At 41.2% G+C, this 17,390-nt stretch overlaps 2 protein-coding genes across 2 annotated transcripts; both read left to right on the top strand.

Annotated features, from left to right (window-relative positions):
• The first annotated feature begins 25 nt into the window (after positions 1–25).
• Positions 26–5,312, top strand: LOC138588789 (centrosomal protein of 55 kDa-like). Its single transcript, XM_069659039.1, has 9 exons — positions 26–61; positions 1,130–1,291; positions 1,419–1,661; positions 2,623–2,773; positions 2,961–3,087; positions 3,174–3,363; positions 3,474–3,548; positions 4,342–4,464; positions 5,121–5,312. Exons 1-9 carry the CDS (start codon positions 26–28, stop codon positions 5,310–5,312), a joined length of 1,299 nt encoding a protein of 432 aa, XP_069515140.1.
• A 4,541-nt stretch (positions 5,313–9,853) lies between these two features.
• LOC138588581 (cone cGMP-specific 3',5'-cyclic phosphodiesterase subunit alpha'-like) lies at positions 9,854–16,288 on the top strand. The gene is made up of 22 exons (XM_069658784.1): positions 9,854–10,321; positions 10,682–10,834; positions 11,283–11,372; positions 11,486–11,626; positions 11,776–11,850; positions 11,931–11,995; positions 12,123–12,189; positions 12,275–12,322; positions 12,430–12,579; positions 13,393–13,536; positions 13,623–13,688; positions 13,786–13,932; positions 14,175–14,282; positions 14,385–14,494; positions 14,860–14,947; positions 15,089–15,189; positions 15,299–15,406; positions 15,501–15,564; positions 15,649–15,723; positions 15,826–15,909; positions 16,001–16,151; positions 16,251–16,288. The coding sequence occupies exons 1-22, from the start codon at positions 9,854–9,856 to the stop codon at positions 16,286–16,288; spliced, it is 2,541 nt and encodes an 846-aa protein (XP_069514885.1).
• Positions 16,289–17,390: the final 1,102 nt, after the last annotated feature.

Raw genomic sequence — 17,390 nt, 5'->3', positions numbered from 1 at the left:
TGGATACCGGAGAGCAGCCTCATGCATGACTCAGAGGCATGAAACACACCAGTCAGCCAGGGTGAAGTGAGGCAAGACAGGCACACGAAAAACCCTCTATACCTTCACCATCTCTTAAAAAAACTTAATTCTTATAATTAAATTTTGCTTTACATCCCTGTGCAACTATGTTTAATTCATCTACAAACTACGTACAATCTTCTATGGCACTGTAGCACCCCCCGGTGGTGGTGTAAGCAACGGCATGTCATTTGAAAATAACTGATATTGAACCTGGACGTTAACTGTGTACCATATGTTTAATGTTTTAAGCTAGCTATGTTGGACAGAAGAGTTTGGGCGGGGGTATTGAAAGCAGCACTCATCCAGTGACAGTTTAGCTGTCTTCCCTCACTATCAAGGTAACTACCGACTAGCTAAATGACCTAACTTGGGGGATTGGTGAACCAGTAGTTAAACAAAAATCTGATTTCTAACATTATCGTAGCAATAAGTAAGTACTTCATCGACACTTTTTGCTAGCTATTGATGCCATTTTAAGCTAACTTTTTTTCAATGCAAGCTAACATAGGGTTAAGCTTAGTAACCTATCTAACTAAGCTAACTTTATGTGGTTTCCTCTCTTTGCCTTCGTTGTTTAGCTTAACTAGCTTATAGTTTCCTAGGTAACAAAGCTTAGCTTCCTAGGTAACAAAGCTAACATGGCGTTATCTTCTCTTTGCTGATAGTACTGGCTAATTATAGCATTTTCCGAGTTACCTAGCTAACTAAGCTTAACCAGCAGATAGAATTTTAATGTTCATAATATTTTAAAAAGACGCTGCTATTTTCTTGGTTTTATGAATAATACATTGTTTGTATGTTGTTTTTGTTTTCATTTGATTCTGATTATCACTTGAATCTATGGTTATATTGTCTCCATTACTTTCATGCCCATAATGTACACTTTACCATAAATGTAATAACTCGAAAGGTAGAAATTCCAATTGTTGTCTTTTGTTAAAACAGTAATTTTAGCGTCATTTTGATTTTTTTTTTATGTTTCAGAATGTTTATTTTTTAAATTGTATTTTTGTGAAATGCTATAACTTGTCACTTTGTGTCAGTCTCTCCTAACACATGTCAGCAGGTGATTGAGATGGTGCCCTCCAAATATAAACGTTCACCCAGGAAGAAGCTCAACTCAGAGCTTGAGGTGCTTGTCAGCAGTCTGGGGAAAGAGAATGCCTATCTGAAGGAGACCCTGGTTGAGTCCCGTCATCATTATTCAGCACTCAATAAGCTGCTGGAGGTAAGCTTGGTCAGACTTGTCAACTTGCCAAAGTCCCTTAGTGAGACCTGAGTTTCTTTGTGATTAAGGGTGTTGTTTTACATTTGCTGAGAAAAAATAACTTATATCTCAATATATCTTTTTGCAGAGATTCCTCACTCTTGAAACCTTAAGGCTGGAGAATTGTCAGCAGCAGAAGACCAAAGATAAAAATATTTCTTTGCAGTCAGAGCAGCTGAGTAATGCAGAAGATCAGAAGATGGACGGAGTGAGTGTGAGGAGTCAGAGAATCATATCCAGCTACTCCAGAGAGATGGAGGAAATCAAAACAAAGCTTGTAAGCATCTCAACTAGGTGTCAACATCTCGAGAACAAAGTTGCAAGGAAGAAGGTACAGCACGGCTACATTTTAATATAAGTGATTGTAGTGCTGCTGAGGAAATATTAACAAACCGTCTGCCTTAATAAGCAGCAGAGGTCTTCCACATGTCACTACTGTTATATGCTTTTAGCTAAAATTTAAAAGTGTTTCTTGTTATAATTCATGACATTTTGCACTTTCAATAATATCATCACAGTGTTGGATGCTTAAGGATAAAAAAACGATGTTTCTGCTACTCTTACATGCAGAATGGTACCAGGTAATAGGCCTATTTTACTATCGACATTTCGACATTTCATAGAAGTAAAAGCCCAGGTGTCAGGTGTCATTCATTTAATTTCACCTGAGCTTTTCCTGCTGTCAAAATGTCTTCAGTGAATAAGGTGTTGCTGTGTATTGAGTTGGATGTCCTTAATCTAACTCTTGCCTCTTTCCAGTTTTACACCACTAGATGGCAGCATTTGTTTTTAAGTGTCAGTCTTTCATTTAAAGAACAATAACTGCTCTCTATAAAAGGCCACTTATTGATACAGAGTATACCCTCACATTTAAATTCATAATTTTTGAGAAGCTAATGCTCTATATCCAACTATTTTAAACATTATGTTACATGTCACAATGCAGTCTCCTTTATTTAAATCAGTTCAATCACATTTATTTAAGGCGGTACTGTATTCACCTGTTTTTAAATAGTGCTCCGCCTCAGATGAACAGGCCTCGGCTGACACCGTAATAAAGCTGCAAATTGACCTGAAAGACGTATGTATTTTTCATCTAACTCCCAATGTCTGTTTTTGTGGTCAGGTTTACTTCTTACTCTGTGTATTTTTGTTTGTAAGTGAGAATGTTTTGCTGTGTACAGTGTACATGTCTTGCTGAGTGTTTTTGCATTCGAGCCATCCCACTGGCTCAGCTCCCTTTCTGTCCATCTCAGTTATGTGCTTCTCATTCTTTGATTGAATCCCCCGAGGCCTTGGAGAAGAACAAGCAGTGGCTGGAATATGACCAGCAGAGAGAGGCCTATGTGAGGGCTATTCTGGCCAGAATGTTATGGCTGGAGAAGCAGCTGAACGAAGCCAATAAGGCCCGCTCACAGCAGCACAAAGAGGACCATTCAGATGGTAAGCCAGAGACACAGTGGGCAGTGAGCACTCACTACTGAGGGAACAAGGGGCAACAGACTGTCACAACAAGGTTTTTAAGATATCGAGATTGCCCTGAAGAAGCCCACTATTAAATAATCTGTATCTTGTTATGCTCTGTCAAAGTCTATTTTATGGTTTTCTTCCTCTGCTTTTCTCATTACAGAGAAGGAGCAGATAAGCCACATGCAGGAGCACCATGAAAGACTCTTACTGAAGGCCAAAGAGGAGCTGGAGGTGCTCAGGAACCAGCTTGACAGGACCCACCAGAACTGGATAAGAACCCAAAGCAGGTATGTCAGCTGCTGAAAAAAGATAATACAGACTTACTCAAAGTTGGAATTGCAGTCACCTTCATGATGGACAACTTGATGTGTAGGTGCAAGGAAAGGGAGGAAGAGGTAGAGGAGCTCAGGCAACAGCTGCAGACTGAAAAAATGAGCAGAGAGAATGTTCTGGAAGATCATTGCTGCTCTGACGAAGAAGAGCAACAGTTGAGCGAAGAGACCGGAGACCTGCGGCGCAAACTGGATGAGGAGAGGCGCAAGTCGATTAAGTCAGAGATAATGGTATGTCGTAAATGAACTGATCATTTAGTTAGTAAGAAAATAAAATACAGTCATCATACAAGGATTAAAACCACAAAAAATCACCAAATACAAAAACTCTCTCTCCTTAGGCGGGTGTCCGTGAGAGGTTATTGATAAATGTTCACCATGCAGACCGGAGAACCATCAAAGACCTGCAGCGACAGGTATGACAGGCACTCCTTGGTCGTCTCACATTTGGTCCCTTAACCTCATAACATAGAAAAAACCCCTCCAGTGAAATGTTTAACTGTTTTCATGTGCTACAAGACATATCAGGGACAACATAAGCAGTCATCTCCACGGCTGGGCCTGTCTGCTTTTAAACTGCAGTGTACCAAGGACAGGCTGAACAACACGTTTTCAGATTGGCAGGTTTGAGACGTCACAAAGAAGCCAATCCCGTTAATGGACAGGGCAACGCTATGCATATCATTATGTGCAACCTATGGCAACCACTTTGACGATGCGTGAACCAGCTGTAACTGTCATCTGAATTTTTGCAAACTCACTACTGACTACTAACTATACCGTTACTACTACTAATTACTACATTTCAAGCTAGCTAAGTTTCAACAAGTTGCCACTAAACGATGACAGAGACGTGTATTGTTTTTGCAACAGAGGGGGCGGTTGGAAATTTGCATAGTGGCCGGGGGCTAAGCAGATTTTTTAATTTTTAATGAGGTAATTAAACTGTTTTGCAGAAAAAACATATCTGACACAATTTATGATTTCAAGCAGAGCATTTTATATGTCTTAAACATGACTGGAGCTGGTCTTTGATTAGAAAAGGAGGTATGCTTCTAATCTATTTAGTCATATTAATAATACCAAGGAGGATATATGACGTGTCCATCAGTTATTTATTTGTCACTCTAAGGCTGACTGAAAATGCTTCATATTTGAAAATAACTTTCCCAAACTATAATAAGTTCTCCATTGTAATCAAACTTTCAGATGAAGATCTCTTCACAGGACCTTGAGGATGAGAGGCAGGATTGCTCATATTTAAAGAAGCAACTGGTCAGTGTTCGGAAGATGCTGCAAAACACTAAAGACCTAATGACAAAACTTTCAAAGGTTGGCATGAATAGTGCAGAGGCAGGATAAATAAGTATATCCCAACTTCATCACTGATGAAACTTAAAGCTGCATAAATGGATTTTTGGGGGGGACAGTTACAACCCAAAGACACAACATTGATATATTATTGTATAAAGTTGTTAAGAAAGTTACCAGACACAGAGTGATATGAGCATTTACTTAGAGGAGCGTTTCTGTGCAAGTCCAATATTCTCTTATTTTCTTGCTCTCTTTTTGAGAGAAGTCTTTTTCATTAGATGCTAAATGTTATGTTCAGTAGCCAGCTGCTTCTTTTGTCTGTGTACTGTTTGGTGATGGACAGGGAGCATAGAGTTTAGAGTTGATCTTTTGCTGAAAACAGCTGCCTGCTGCGGCTGAAACAAGGTTGTTAAAAGTTCCTAGCAAGAAAACAAAAACCGTGATCCAAAATACACAAGAAAAGGCTCCGTACAGCTCTGAGAAATTGCCGTCAGGCAGTTGTTTTCTGTTCCTGTGTCAATATAAGTGATCCACTTGACATTACAAATACTAATTTGACCCATTGTTAATATTTAAAGTGTCATTGAGTGCAGCTCTAAGTTTTCTTGGTCAAAACTGATTCAAGTACTCAGAGTCCTTTAACTACAACTGATTGATGACTCTGTTTACATTAGAGAGACCAGCAGAATCGCAGCTCATGTGAAGCCGCACCCCCACCGTCACCACCCTCCAGAGATTGCCTTCAGTCGTCCCCTCACAGCAGCCTGCAGAATGAAAGCATCTTGGAGTGTCCCATCTGCCAGACCCAGTATCCTGCCAGCCACTACAGGGAACTTATTCACCATCTAGAAATGTGTCAAGACTGAGAGATGAACTGAACATCCTCTGTTCTGTGTTTCCTGTTCATTGGAATCTCAATAAACTAGTTTTGAGTTGCTGCGGTTGTGATTTGGTCATCTCTAACATGATTCCTTACTTCATCAGAAGATTTTTGGTGGCTCTATGGAAAATCAAAGGTCCCTTTATTGGTGGATTGGATTGGTGATCCTTTCATTTTTGCTGTGGTAGCACCATATGGTCTAAGTTTATTTACTAGATTTATTGGCCCAGTGTTTTGTCCAGGCATTCATGTTTCCTAGATGATAAATCTTGAAGACCTTGGTTATGTCATGACTTTTCCTAGTGCCACAATTTTGCGTTACATTTCTGGTTTCGAGGGGAACAACTTAACTATTGTATGGGGTGATTTCTGTGGTTTCCTGGCTTTTCATCTAGCACCATGAACAGGTCAAAATTAGCTTCATGTTTTATGACCAAAGACCTGGGAAACTAATGACATTCCCATCAGCCTCAGTAGTATGTTGTCTTTAATGCAATCAGCAGATTATAGCATGCTAGTCGGCTTATCAGGGATGGTGATTTTGGTCAAAATTAGGGGTGGGACAAAATATCGGTAAGGCAATATATCGATATTTTAATTTAAAGAGGGGGTATTATGCTAATTTCAAGCTTCATATTTCACTGTGATGCCTGTGGAGTAGCTTAGCATATTTTACAGTTAAAAAAAGACTCATCATTTTTGCACACTGGTGCTCTGTGCAGCCCCCTTATACAGCCTCTGCCTGAAACGAATCTGTCAGTTCTGTCCCTTTAAGAAACCCAAGCCCACTTCCTTCTGATTGGCCAGCTCTCCGAAGCTGTGATGTCACAAAGTGCAGCTTTAGAAGAAACTGTGTGAAACCTGGCGTTCACAGCAGCCTGCAGACTGAGCTGAGAGGCCTGGGGATTAATCCAACATACTTTTACCTACAGATTTGAAACTTCACCCACGTTTAGTCTGGACATCCAACAACATTATATACATGTCATAATACCCCCTCTTTAAAGAAAATACAGCGCTCTAAACAGATTTCCCTGCAATTTGACTCACCGCACTGCATTGTTTCATCTCAATTTGTCACGTATCGTATCGTGAGTTACCCTGCGATTCCCATCCCTAGTAAATATTACTCTTTATCATCAGCGTGTTAGCAGTTAGCATTGTCATTGTGAACATATGGGTCTCAACATTTAGCACAAAGCACTGCAGTTTCTAAGTACAGTTTTGCAGACACACTTGCATGGCAACTCATTCTTGTTTGTAAATACAAAATAAAAGATAATTATTTTGTGTGGTCCTTTTCGTTGTGGTCAAATTATGCTTCTGAAGGCCCTTGACCCCGACCAGGTTTCACACCGTTCACACAGATGAATAGCTCAAAACAGCTTGTGTAAGGTAATCCCTTTCCTGTGCTATTTAAGGAAGTGGATTAGTATTGCGAGCAAACAATATGGGGAGTGCGAGGTCTGTGCAGTGGCTGAGAGATTTGAAAGGGAACGTGACACCGAGGGCTCACCTAGGCTAGAAAAAGATGCTAATATGGTCACCTGCTTTGCGGTGGCTTTCAGGAACTTTTTGTATGGAAACGTCTTAATGGAAATTTAGAATATGAGCTTAGTCTGTCTGAGAGGCAGACGTAAAGCCAAGAGGGTCTTTCTCTCATGGCCCTGTAGATTATCACCAGACATGATAGAAATACTTCTCAGGGTCATGCCTCTTCTCCGTTGCTATTTTCAAACTTATTAGTGTCGGGCTTGCAGTAGTTTAAAGGCCTACTTTCAGGACAACCACTGATCCGTTTCTGTAACACTCCTTGGAAATAAACCTTCTAATTCACAACGTAAATAAAATTGTCTCAAAATAATTAGATCACCTTCATCTTATTTGCAATTTAGCCAGTATAACTGCTGAACAGTTGGACTGATTGAAGATTAGAACCTGGATTAACCCACAGGGAAGTCGTGTCAATCCCAGTCGACAACATGCAGTATTGTCTTGTAACTAAAAGAAGAGCTATTCTTAAAGAGGCGATCCGTAGTGCAAGTTTGATATTTTTGGATAGGTTATTAACCCTCACATTGACGCACTCCACTTAAGACACCTCTCAAATATTTTCTTCTGTTATGAGCAGCACCACTCAGAGAATATTGCCACCACTATTGTCAAACCCTGGCTATAAACCCTGTCCCCCTTGTCTCTGTGGGGGGGAATAGCAGGACTTACAGCCCTGGTAACCTGGGAATGCAGACTGCCGGCCAACAGAACCTCCCCGACCCTCAGCTTGTTTGTAGCCGACGTGCTGTTTGTCTGTTTTGTTTGTATGACATCTTCATGAGCTGCTGTGTCACCATCACTACACAGGCCTCCATTGGCGTCGAGACCCTCCAGGCTTCTGTTACAGACTGCGCCCACTATTATGGTGACCTTTTTGGCACTGATCTCCATACCCCTCAGATGCAAGTGAAATTCCCTAAGCACGTACGAAAGGTTGGTGGATAAAGGAAAGGCTTAGTGTCCCTGCAATCTATGTATCCATCTGCTTATTTTTTGTCTTTTCTACAGGGAATGTACACAACTTCAGTGACTGTGTGAAATGTTGCCTTCACTCCCCTGTGCTTCCTTCTCCTAGGATTAATAACTGAGGTCAGTTACCACCAAAATATTACAGATATGATTTGCTTGTCCCCTGCACTTCTGGTTTACTACTGTTAAAACTAAACGAATCTAAAGCTTAAACTAACAATGTCAAGATAAATAAACAGTGATGTTGCACTGAATATCATCACGGCTGTGATTCGGTTGTAGGCATGAGGCCACAGGAGGAGGCAAATAGTAAACTGTAATAGTCATCAACAGATTACTTTTTGCTCCACCAACTCAACTAGTTCCACAACTTAACTGAAACTGGACATTTGTTGCCAAGCAACCCAAACGTTCTCCTGCACTCCGTGTCTACAGGGACTGATGGGGAAAGATGTTTTATACTGGTCTATAGTGTTAGGCCTGTCTTAATTTTGCTCATAGATTAGTCTAATGTAAGTTAGACCGTTTCACTAATTTTAAGCCAAAAAAATTAGACACCTAACCCCTAGGCTAACTAAGCTATAAGACCAATGTTACCATGGTAACAATCAGTGACACCTGCTGACAAGTAGCACCAAATTTTTAACGTCTTTGATGGTCCTTTCAGCGGTCGGATTAACACTGTTTACTGTTGCTGCAATTTTTTTCCATATCAATTTTTATTTGATAAAAAATGCCCTAAAAACTGTTAAATTCTTCCAACAGACAAACATTTTCTGCTGGCGTAAATGGACTTGAGCGGTTCAATGAAGAATGCAGAATGCAGAATTCAATGCAGCATAGTCCTGCTTAAATTAGGGAAGAACTAAACTGCTTTGTGACACTGATGAATTTAGATGTCTATTTGTTATATCTAAGTCTTCTTCTCAGTCAAGAAATTATCTTAGCTTGAAATGCCAAATTATTAATGTGGTGTGCATCTGTTGCACTGGAAAAAAAAAACAATATGAAAAGCTGTCTTGAGCCTTTCAATGTTGACTATTATGAAATCAATTTGAAGAAACACTGTGATAATAAAATGCCATTGACATATTTTCAACCTGCGTGGACGTCTCACAATCAGAGTGACAGTTAGCGTGCCAACAAAGGTAATTAAACTCCGAGCAGCAGTCAACAATCCCTTTAATCCTGTCAGTGGTTAAATGTAGCTGCAATCTAACAGAGGTTGTGTGTGTCAGAGCGCGTTCAGTTAAATTATGATCAAAATCTTGCTTGTGTTGGTACGTGCTTTGAGCAGCTTTAACGCAGTTGTTTCAGCTTTCCAGGGGTCACTTTATCATCATATTAATCACTGACTCTCATACAAAGCTGCTCAGACACCATAAGACACTTAAACACAGCTTTGATCAAGACTCCTCTGACCTTCGACCTGGTATTATAGTTATGGTATTATCCTTATCCTCCTGTAATCATACCGCATGTCTTCCCACATTGTTTACTACTACTACTATTTTAGATGAATCAACACTATTAGTATGAACAGCATATTAACAGAATGGATGAGGCAATAATAATCCCCAACAATAATTGCAGTCTTAACCTCTTGCTTCATTTCCTCCTCTCCAGAGCAGGTCATACTGCAGGTTCCATAACTCACCTATCATCACCTGTAATGGGATTGGCCCCACTGAAATGAAGTGGCTGGATTTACAAGTTAAGAAAGCTCAGGGGCTTTATGACTCTTGCGTCACAGTCATAAGAGCCCCCTGGGATCCCCTTACCCAGTAAGCCACTCTCTACCTTCTGTTCCCTGGGAGAAGGTTGGACCTGCAGCTTCCATCCCGTGACCAGAGAGGCTTTGGGGAAATGTCTCAGTAGGGTCTGCACCGCCACATCTTCTGGAGGCCACTTTCACTGCTCTGCTCTTCTTCCATCCAGCTGTACCTGTGAGAGGAGCATCTTTGTACAGCTACATACGGGATCGTTCATCCAAACTTGGACACAATGGCAGACAAGGACACTGTAGAGAAGTTCCTTGACAACAACCCACAGTTCGCTAAGGAGTACTATGAGAAGAAAGTCAAAGCAGATGTGATCACTGCAGCCTTCAACAACCAGGTCCAGGTCAAAGAACCGTCCTCCTACAAGGATGTCACCACCCTCCAGGAGGCTGAGTTCATATTCGAGCTGGTGAAGGAGATGCAGGGCGGCAACCCGATGGAAAAAGCCCTGCACAAAGTTCTGCAGAGGATTGCTCTGCTGATCCAGGCTGATCGCGTCAGCTTCTTCGGCTACAGGTCTCGTAATGGAGTACCCGAGCTGTCCACCATCCTCTTCGACGTGACACACAATTCTCCGTTTGAGAAAAATTTTGTGAACCCCAATGTAGAGATTGTTTTCCCCACCGACATGGGAATTGTCGGTTTTACGGCACACTCCAAGAAGCCGCAGAATATTGCTGATGTAAAGAAGGTGAGCTAATGACAGATTATAACTCTAAATTTAGACATACATAGATCAAAGAATATGGTAAACCAGTCATGCCATGTGGAACAAACCTGTTTAACCATGCTATACTGCTGATGCTGCAGACATAAAGTTTTTTAATGGCTCTGTGATATCTCTGATAGATACAGAGCAGTGCAGGTCTTTAACCTTTTATCACAGGGTTCAAACAGCACTGAAACTATCATTTTAGCAACAGTTACAATCAGCTTTGATTATCGTTTGCACTTTGATTTGTAAATTAAAAGTAGTATAATAGCATGCAAGCACAGAGTGTTGATCTCTATACGAGTATGCAAACTTTAACCATTCTCCTGTTATTTCCAGGACTCTCATTTCAGTGACTTTGTGGATAAACAGACCAAATATACGACCAAATGCATGCTTACTGCTCCCATAATGAGCGGAAAGGAACCCATTGGTGTCATCATGGCACTCAACAAACAAGGTGCAGATCAGTTTTCAAAGAGTGACCAGGAGGTGAGTGGACAGGATGATCATTTTGTGTTCTTTTTTTTTTGTGTAAATTTGACCGACTGCACTTTGTTTGGATAAGGAACTAAAAGTATGTCTTCAAGGATGCAGAGTTTTAACACTTGTAGTAGAGAGAGTAAAATCCCATGAGAGGGTCACATACTTATCTTGACCTGCGAGGAAAAATTGCCATTTTTAGCCCTCCAGCTTCCTGTCTCTGACCTGTTTATCAGCAGGCTTGACTTGTGCTTTGGTCACCATTATGACAGCTCAACTTATAATCCTTTCAGGGGGGTCTCTTGTCTTGTTTTATGGCCTCTTTTGGACTCAAGGGTTCACCCGAGTAAAGATCAGTCAGAGAAAGAGGCGGTTATCTTTTGTTATTAAAACATATTGAAAGGAAACATGGGACGGTGATTCATAAAGTAATGTGATTTCTACTCTTTCATTGCAGCTCTTCAACAAATATATGAACTTTGCTTCTGTGGTGATAATCCAAGCCCACACTGCTTACATGTGGGATATAGAGTCCAGGAAAAGCCAGGTAAAAACACCCAGTAATAAATCTAGGAAAAGTCACTTTGCTCATTTTTCATTGGCATAAATAACTAAAAGTCAGAGGAAAGTTAGAAGCAATGATTCTCTTCCTTGCTTTAGGTGTTGCTGTGGTCGGCCAGCAAAGTTTTTGAAGAGCTGACGGACATTGAGAGGCAGTTTCACAAAGCCTTGTACACAGTGAGGACTTATATCAAGTGTGAGAGATACTCTGTGGGACTGCTGGACATGACCAAAGAGAAGGTGCGTAGAAGAAAAAGCTTCAACTTTAAATTAAGGTTGTGTTACTTTCACTGCAGTATTATATGTAGCCGACTGCCCTGCAGCTTTTATGCATTTTGATTAATCTATAAGGCAGTATAGTAGCGTGATTTTGGGGGTTTTTTCAACAGGAATTCTTTGATGAGTGGGCGATCAAACTAGGAGATCAGGAGGCGTACAAAGGCCCCAAGACACCTGATGGCAGAGTAAGTCCAATCATGGCTGTTGTTTGTTATTGTAACATCATTCTCAGACTTTAAACATTTTTAATGTCGAAACCTTTCAGGAAATCAGCTTCTACAAGATTATTGACTACTTGCTGGAGGCCAAAGAGGAAATTAAGGTTATTCCGTAAGTGTCATGACGTACTGTAACATCAGCATCTGGCCTGATTAAACAGCATCATTTGCACATTAAGGAGGTTAACTTGAAGTCTGATAAGAGGACATGCAGTAACTTAACCTATCTGAACTCACAGCGGCCCTCCTGCCGACCACTGGGCTCTGGTCAGCGGACTGCCAGCGTATGTGGCTGAGAATGGATTTGTAAGTTACTGCAGTTAAATCACTCAAGTCATTGATTTGCTGATCTCCAAACACACACAATATAACTTTCTCAACCTCTCTTTAGATCTGCAACATGATGAATGCTGGAGCAGATGAATACTTTGCTTTTCAGGTGAGACAGTCTTTACTTAGAACTGGCACGAATGTTCAATGCAATTTGTGTTTTTTACAGAACATTTGTTTTTTTAACGCTAAATTAATCTGTGACTCGTTTGACAGAGAGAAGCTGTGGATGAGACTGGATGGAAGATAAAGAACGTCCTCTCACTCCCTATCGTCAACAAAAAGGAAGAAATTGTTGGCGTCGCCACTTTCTTCAACAGATTCGATGGAAAACCATTCGATGAGAATGATGAACAAATTACAGAAGTACGGAAAATCTCTGTAGACAACTGTTTTAGACCACCAACATTACATTGTTCTAAAACCATTTTTATAAACACCCCTAAAGTACTTTAATGTTATTAAAATAAAGTGATAATCTCAAAGATTTTCATGTCAATACATGTCTGTTAAGTCTCTATCTTTCGCGGAATGAGGTAACAACAATGGTGATAGAGCCTATGGCCCACTGATGAAAGCAGTATTACAGACTGGGTGTCTGTGGCGACTTTCACAGAAATTCATAAGCGTCGCCCAGTTAGTGACGCGTTTTCCATCAGCCAGCAGTGGTTGGTCTGCCAGACAGGATAGGCGGAGCTAAGTGGCTGCTTTTCCAGTCTCTGCAAGTGTTGCGAGTAAACAGTAATCTACTATGGCTGAACAAACAAAGAAAAGGTCGATGACTACAGATACAACTTCAACAATAAGTGAAAATCCAAAGAAAAAGAAACAAATTCGACGCTCAGATGAAGCAAACAGTCTAAAAAGGAAAGCGACCGTCAGCCAGGAAAATCAAGAGTTACAACCGGAGCCAACCGTGGACATCACACATGCAACACTGTCTGGATATCTGGGAAGTGTGCTCCCGCAATTACCGTTTATCACCATAGGTGCCGCCAAAGAGAACAAAACTCAGATCTCCGAGATTATAACTTTAACTGCATATACATAATTAAAATGTTCTTTTTAAAAGTTTTTTTTAAAGGTTTACATAAGTGATAGGTTGTATGGAAGGATTAGTTATTAGGACATGATATAAAGATTATACTTAAAGTGTTTTATGTTTGTCCTTGTCGCTAGGCTCTGACCCAGTTCCTCGGCTGGTCCACTCTGAACAGCGACACGTACGACAAACTGAACAGGACGGAGTGGAGTAAAGAGATTTCTCAGGAAATGCTCATGTACCAGACAAAGGCCACACTAAATGATGTGCAGACCATCCTGGTGAGCCGCTGCCTGAGCTGCCTGATGTCACTCTAACCAGAAACAGATTATTAGATCAAGCTTTTAACTTCATCATTTCCTCACAGAACACTCAGGACAAGTTTGGCTCTGCACCAGAAGACTGTGACCAGAAGGAGATGTACAAACTGTTGGTAAGCACTGCTCTGTAGATGCTTCAATGCTGCACATGAACTCAGTTTGTTTGTGATGGCATTAAGACCGATTTCTCTCTCTGTTTCCGACATGCAGAGAACCAGCATCCCCGAAGCCAAGAACGTGGAGCTGCACGAGTTCCGCTTCAGCGACTTCCCCTTGTCAGAGGTTGATCTCATCAAGTGTGGCATCCGCTGCTTCTTTGAGCTGGGGGTGGTGGAGAAGTTCAAAGTCCCAGCTGAGGTACAGAATAAATGAGGCTAGAAAGCTGCTTTCATGTTTTATAAGTGTAGAGAGGTCATAATACTGGCGCTTGAATTCAGCTACTGTTTTCGTTTGCATATTTGGCCGTGCTGACTTTGGCTGGTCTGAATAGCTGCATTTTTCTGATCTGAGTCAAAGGTTTTAACTGGATCTACTTTTTGCTCTGAAAACAGGCTTTCATTAAAGCTCTGTTTTGTTTTGTTTTCATTTCTTTCATGCAGATCCTGACACGATGGATGTACACCGTTCGCAGGGGGTACCGTGACATCACCTACCACAACTGGAGGCACGGCTTCAACGTTGGACAAACCATGTTCGCCCTGCTGCTTGTGAGTCTAATTTCTCATGCTTATATATATATATGTACACATATTTTCACCTGCTCCTTTGCTCGTCATAACACGGGGATTTCCTCCACACTTTCTCAACAGACAGGCAAACTGAAGAAATATTACTCTGATCTTGAGGCCTTCGCCATGGTTGCTGCCGGATTCTGCCACGATATCGACCACAGAGGAACCAACAATCTCTACCAGACAAAGTAAGATTTTTGGTAATTTTCAAGTGAGGGAGTGCAGGGTGGTGCAGTGGTTAGCGGTGTTGCCTCACAGCTAGAAGGTTCCTCCCACGGTCCAAAGACATGCTCGTTAGGTTAAACGGTGACTCTAAATTGCCTGTAGGTGTGAGTGTGAAAGGTTGTCTGTCTCTGTGTGTGAGCCCTGTGACTGATTGGCGATCAGTCCACAGTGTACCCCGCATCTCGCCAAATGACAGCTGAGATAGGCTCCAAACCCCCCGCGACCCTGAATAGGATAAGCGGCAAAGATAATGGATGGATGAATGGATTTTCAAAATGATTTGATGAAAGTTTTACTCATTAGTTCTTGTTTTGGTGGACTCTTTCAGGAGTTTATCCCCACTGGCAAAACTGCACAGCTCATCCATTATGGAGCGTCATCATCTCGAGTACAGTAAGACACTGATGGAGGATGAGGTGGGTCCTTACTTGTTAACATTTTCTGCATGTGTTTAACAGAAGTTGTGGTTTTAAATAGATAAAAGTTTATTTGCAAATGTTTTCCTCATGTTTTCCATCAGATGTTGTCTAACCTCATGTTTCTGCTGTTGTTCTCAGAACCTGAACATCTTCCAAAACCTTCAGAAGCGTCAGTTTGAGACGGTGCAGCATCTCTTTGAAGTTTGCATCATCGCCACTGATCTCGCCCTTTACTTCAAGTAAGTCGAGTCAGAGGTTTTGTTCCAGCTAAGATTATTGTCTCACATTAAAATCTTCTACTGCCTATGTATGAACTTTTGAAACAATCTGACTGTTCTTCTTCTTCAGGAAGAGAACAATGTTTCAAAAAATAGTGGACAGTATGGAAGGAATTCCAGAAGAGAAAGAGAAGATCAACTACGTCTCCAACAATCCAACCAGGAAGGAAATTATCATGTAAATGTTACGCACGTGAAATAATACTTATTTCATCCATTCATTTCTGTGGATTGCCGTATGTCATTCAAAAATGCTGTCACACTTTCTGCAGGGCAATGATGATGACAGCTTGTGATCTGTCAGCCATCACAAAGCCATGGGAGGTTCAGAGCAAGGTGCGTCCTCGTCTTAAGACTCGTAACTTCATCATCACAATCATTGATCTGTTCTCATTGTTTTATTGGTTCTGATGGTCCCAGGTCGCTCTCATGGTGGCAGCAGAGTTCTGGGAGCAGGGAGACCTGGAAAGGACGGTGCTTGAGCAGCAGCCTATTGTAAGAGGTTTTAAACTATGTTTTATTGTATGTTACCTGCACTGCATACGTTGTCATGAAGCCATAACAATAATCTTCATCTTCTGCTTCTCGTTCTTTTAGCCAATGATGGACAGAAACCATGCCGATGAGCTGCCAAAGATGCAGTGTGGTTTCATCGACTTTGTCTGCTCCTTTGTGTACAAGGTAGCTGGATACAAATAATAAAATGCTTCCTTTCTCCCTCATCTTTGTGTCTGCTCTGTAACACGTGTCTGCGTTTGCTGTGTGTTTGCAGGAGTTTTCTCGCTTCCACACGGAGATCAGCCCCATGTTCGACGGTTTGAACATCAACAGGAAAGAGTGGCGTGCGCTCGCAGACGTCCACGAGGCCAAGATTAAGGCCATCGAAGACGAGAAGAAAAGGCTGGAAGGTGGAGGTGACCAAGGTGAGCCCTGATCTTTGAAATCACAGCCCTCCTCCTTGTTCTGCGTTTGCATTTTGGCCTGTCTCTAACTATCACTTTCTCATTTGTTTCCTTTTATAGCTCAAGAGGGGAAATCAAAGACATGTGTTGTCTGCTAGACCTCCTGGACCGTGGAAGCATTTATGAACATTTGTCTGGATGTGTGTTTGTACGGTGTGTGTATGTGCATGAGCATGTGTTCACAGAGAAGGGAAGTTATTTTTATATTCTATGATGTTTAGTTCTTCTATCCTCTTTCACAAAAAGCTATTTGAATCTGGACCAGTCTTAAAGTGGTAATCTCGAAGATCTCAGTTTCGTTCTCTTTGACAGCACCAGATGGCGATAAATGGTAACTGCGGGAGCACTCTTCCCAGATATCCAGACAGTCTTGCATGTGTGGCGTTCACGGTTGGCTCCAGTTGTTACTCTTAATTTTCCTTGCTGACGGCCGCTTTCCTTTTTAGACTGTTTGAGCATCAAATGTTATTTTTGAAGTTGTATCTGTAGTCATCGATCTTCTGTTTGTTCAGCCATAGTAGATTTCAGTTTACTCGCAACACTTGCAGAGACCGGAAAAGCAGCCGCTTCAGGTTGCGTTAGCTCCGCCTACTCTCTCTGGCAGACCAACCACTGCTGAGCGATGGAGACGTGTCACTAACTGGGCACTGCTTGTGATTTTTTCCGTGAAAGTCGCCACAGACACCCAGCCTGTAATACTGCAAATGCAAAGGCTTTCATCAGTGGGCCATAGGCTCAGTCACCATTGTGTTACCTCATTCGGCGATAGATTGTGACTTTAACAGACATTTATAAAAATCTTCGAGATTATCACTTTAAAGCCATGGAAACATTGATTTAAAAACATGCTTGTATATACTAAAGACCCTGTTAAAAAGACAACATATGTGTATTTTATTATATTTTTATTGGATATAATTTAAAGGTATTTAGCTCACTGTCTTTATTATGTGGATAGAAATATTAGGCAGCAAATAAAAAGCAGTCTGAGCCGTTATATCTGAATATTTTTGGAATAAATAAATACAATAAAATGCTCTTATTTTGTTGAGAAAGAACGTAATTAACTAAATTACTAGTTGCTTATTTTTAATTGCAAGTGGTTCATTTGAGACATATGTCTCTGGGAAATGGGTGAAAGATGTAAGAAGATTTGACTGAATTGGATTTGGTTTTAAGCCATCTGGAGCCCCCAGGCTT

Source organism: Semicossyphus pulcher, unplaced genomic scaffold (assembly GCF_022749685.1).
Source record: "Semicossyphus pulcher isolate SPU_LCO1_2020_fin unplaced genomic scaffold, fSemPul1.0.p SCAF_12, whole genome shotgun sequence".
Taxonomy (NCBI): Eukaryota; Metazoa; Chordata; class Actinopteri; order Labriformes; family Labridae; genus Semicossyphus; species Semicossyphus pulcher.
Note: the sequence above shows the minus strand (reverse complement) of the source record. Positions and strands in the feature narration are given on the sequence as shown.

What these genes read in the sequence shown, in the direction of transcription:
- LOC138588789 (XM_069659039.1), top strand. Translation starts at nt 26, where the DNA reads ATGACTCAGAGGCATGAAACACACCAGTCAGCCAGG. An exon ending in ACAAAGTTGCAAGGAAGAAG is followed by an intron (nt 1,662 to 2,622) that starts GTACAGCACGGC and finishes GAATCCCCCGAG; the next exon opens with GCCTTGGAGAAGAACAAGCA. An exon ending in CGATTAAGTCAGAGATAATG is followed by an intron (nt 3,364 to 3,473) that starts GTATGTCGTAAA and finishes CTCTCTCCTTAG; the next exon opens with GCGGGTGTCCGTGAGAGGTT.
- LOC138588581 (XM_069658784.1), top strand. Translation starts at nt 9,854, where the DNA reads ATGGCAGACAAGGACACTGTAGAGAAGTTCCTTGACAACAACCCACAG. An exon ending in AACAATCTCTACCAGACAAA is followed by an intron (nt 14,495 to 14,859) that starts GTAAGATTTTTG and finishes GGACTCTTTCAG; the next exon opens with GAGTTTATCCCCACTGGCAA. An exon ending in CATGGGAGGTTCAGAGCAAG is followed by an intron (nt 15,565 to 15,648) that starts GTGCGTCCTCGT and finishes TGATGGTCCCAG; the next exon opens with GTCGCTCTCATGGTGGCAGC.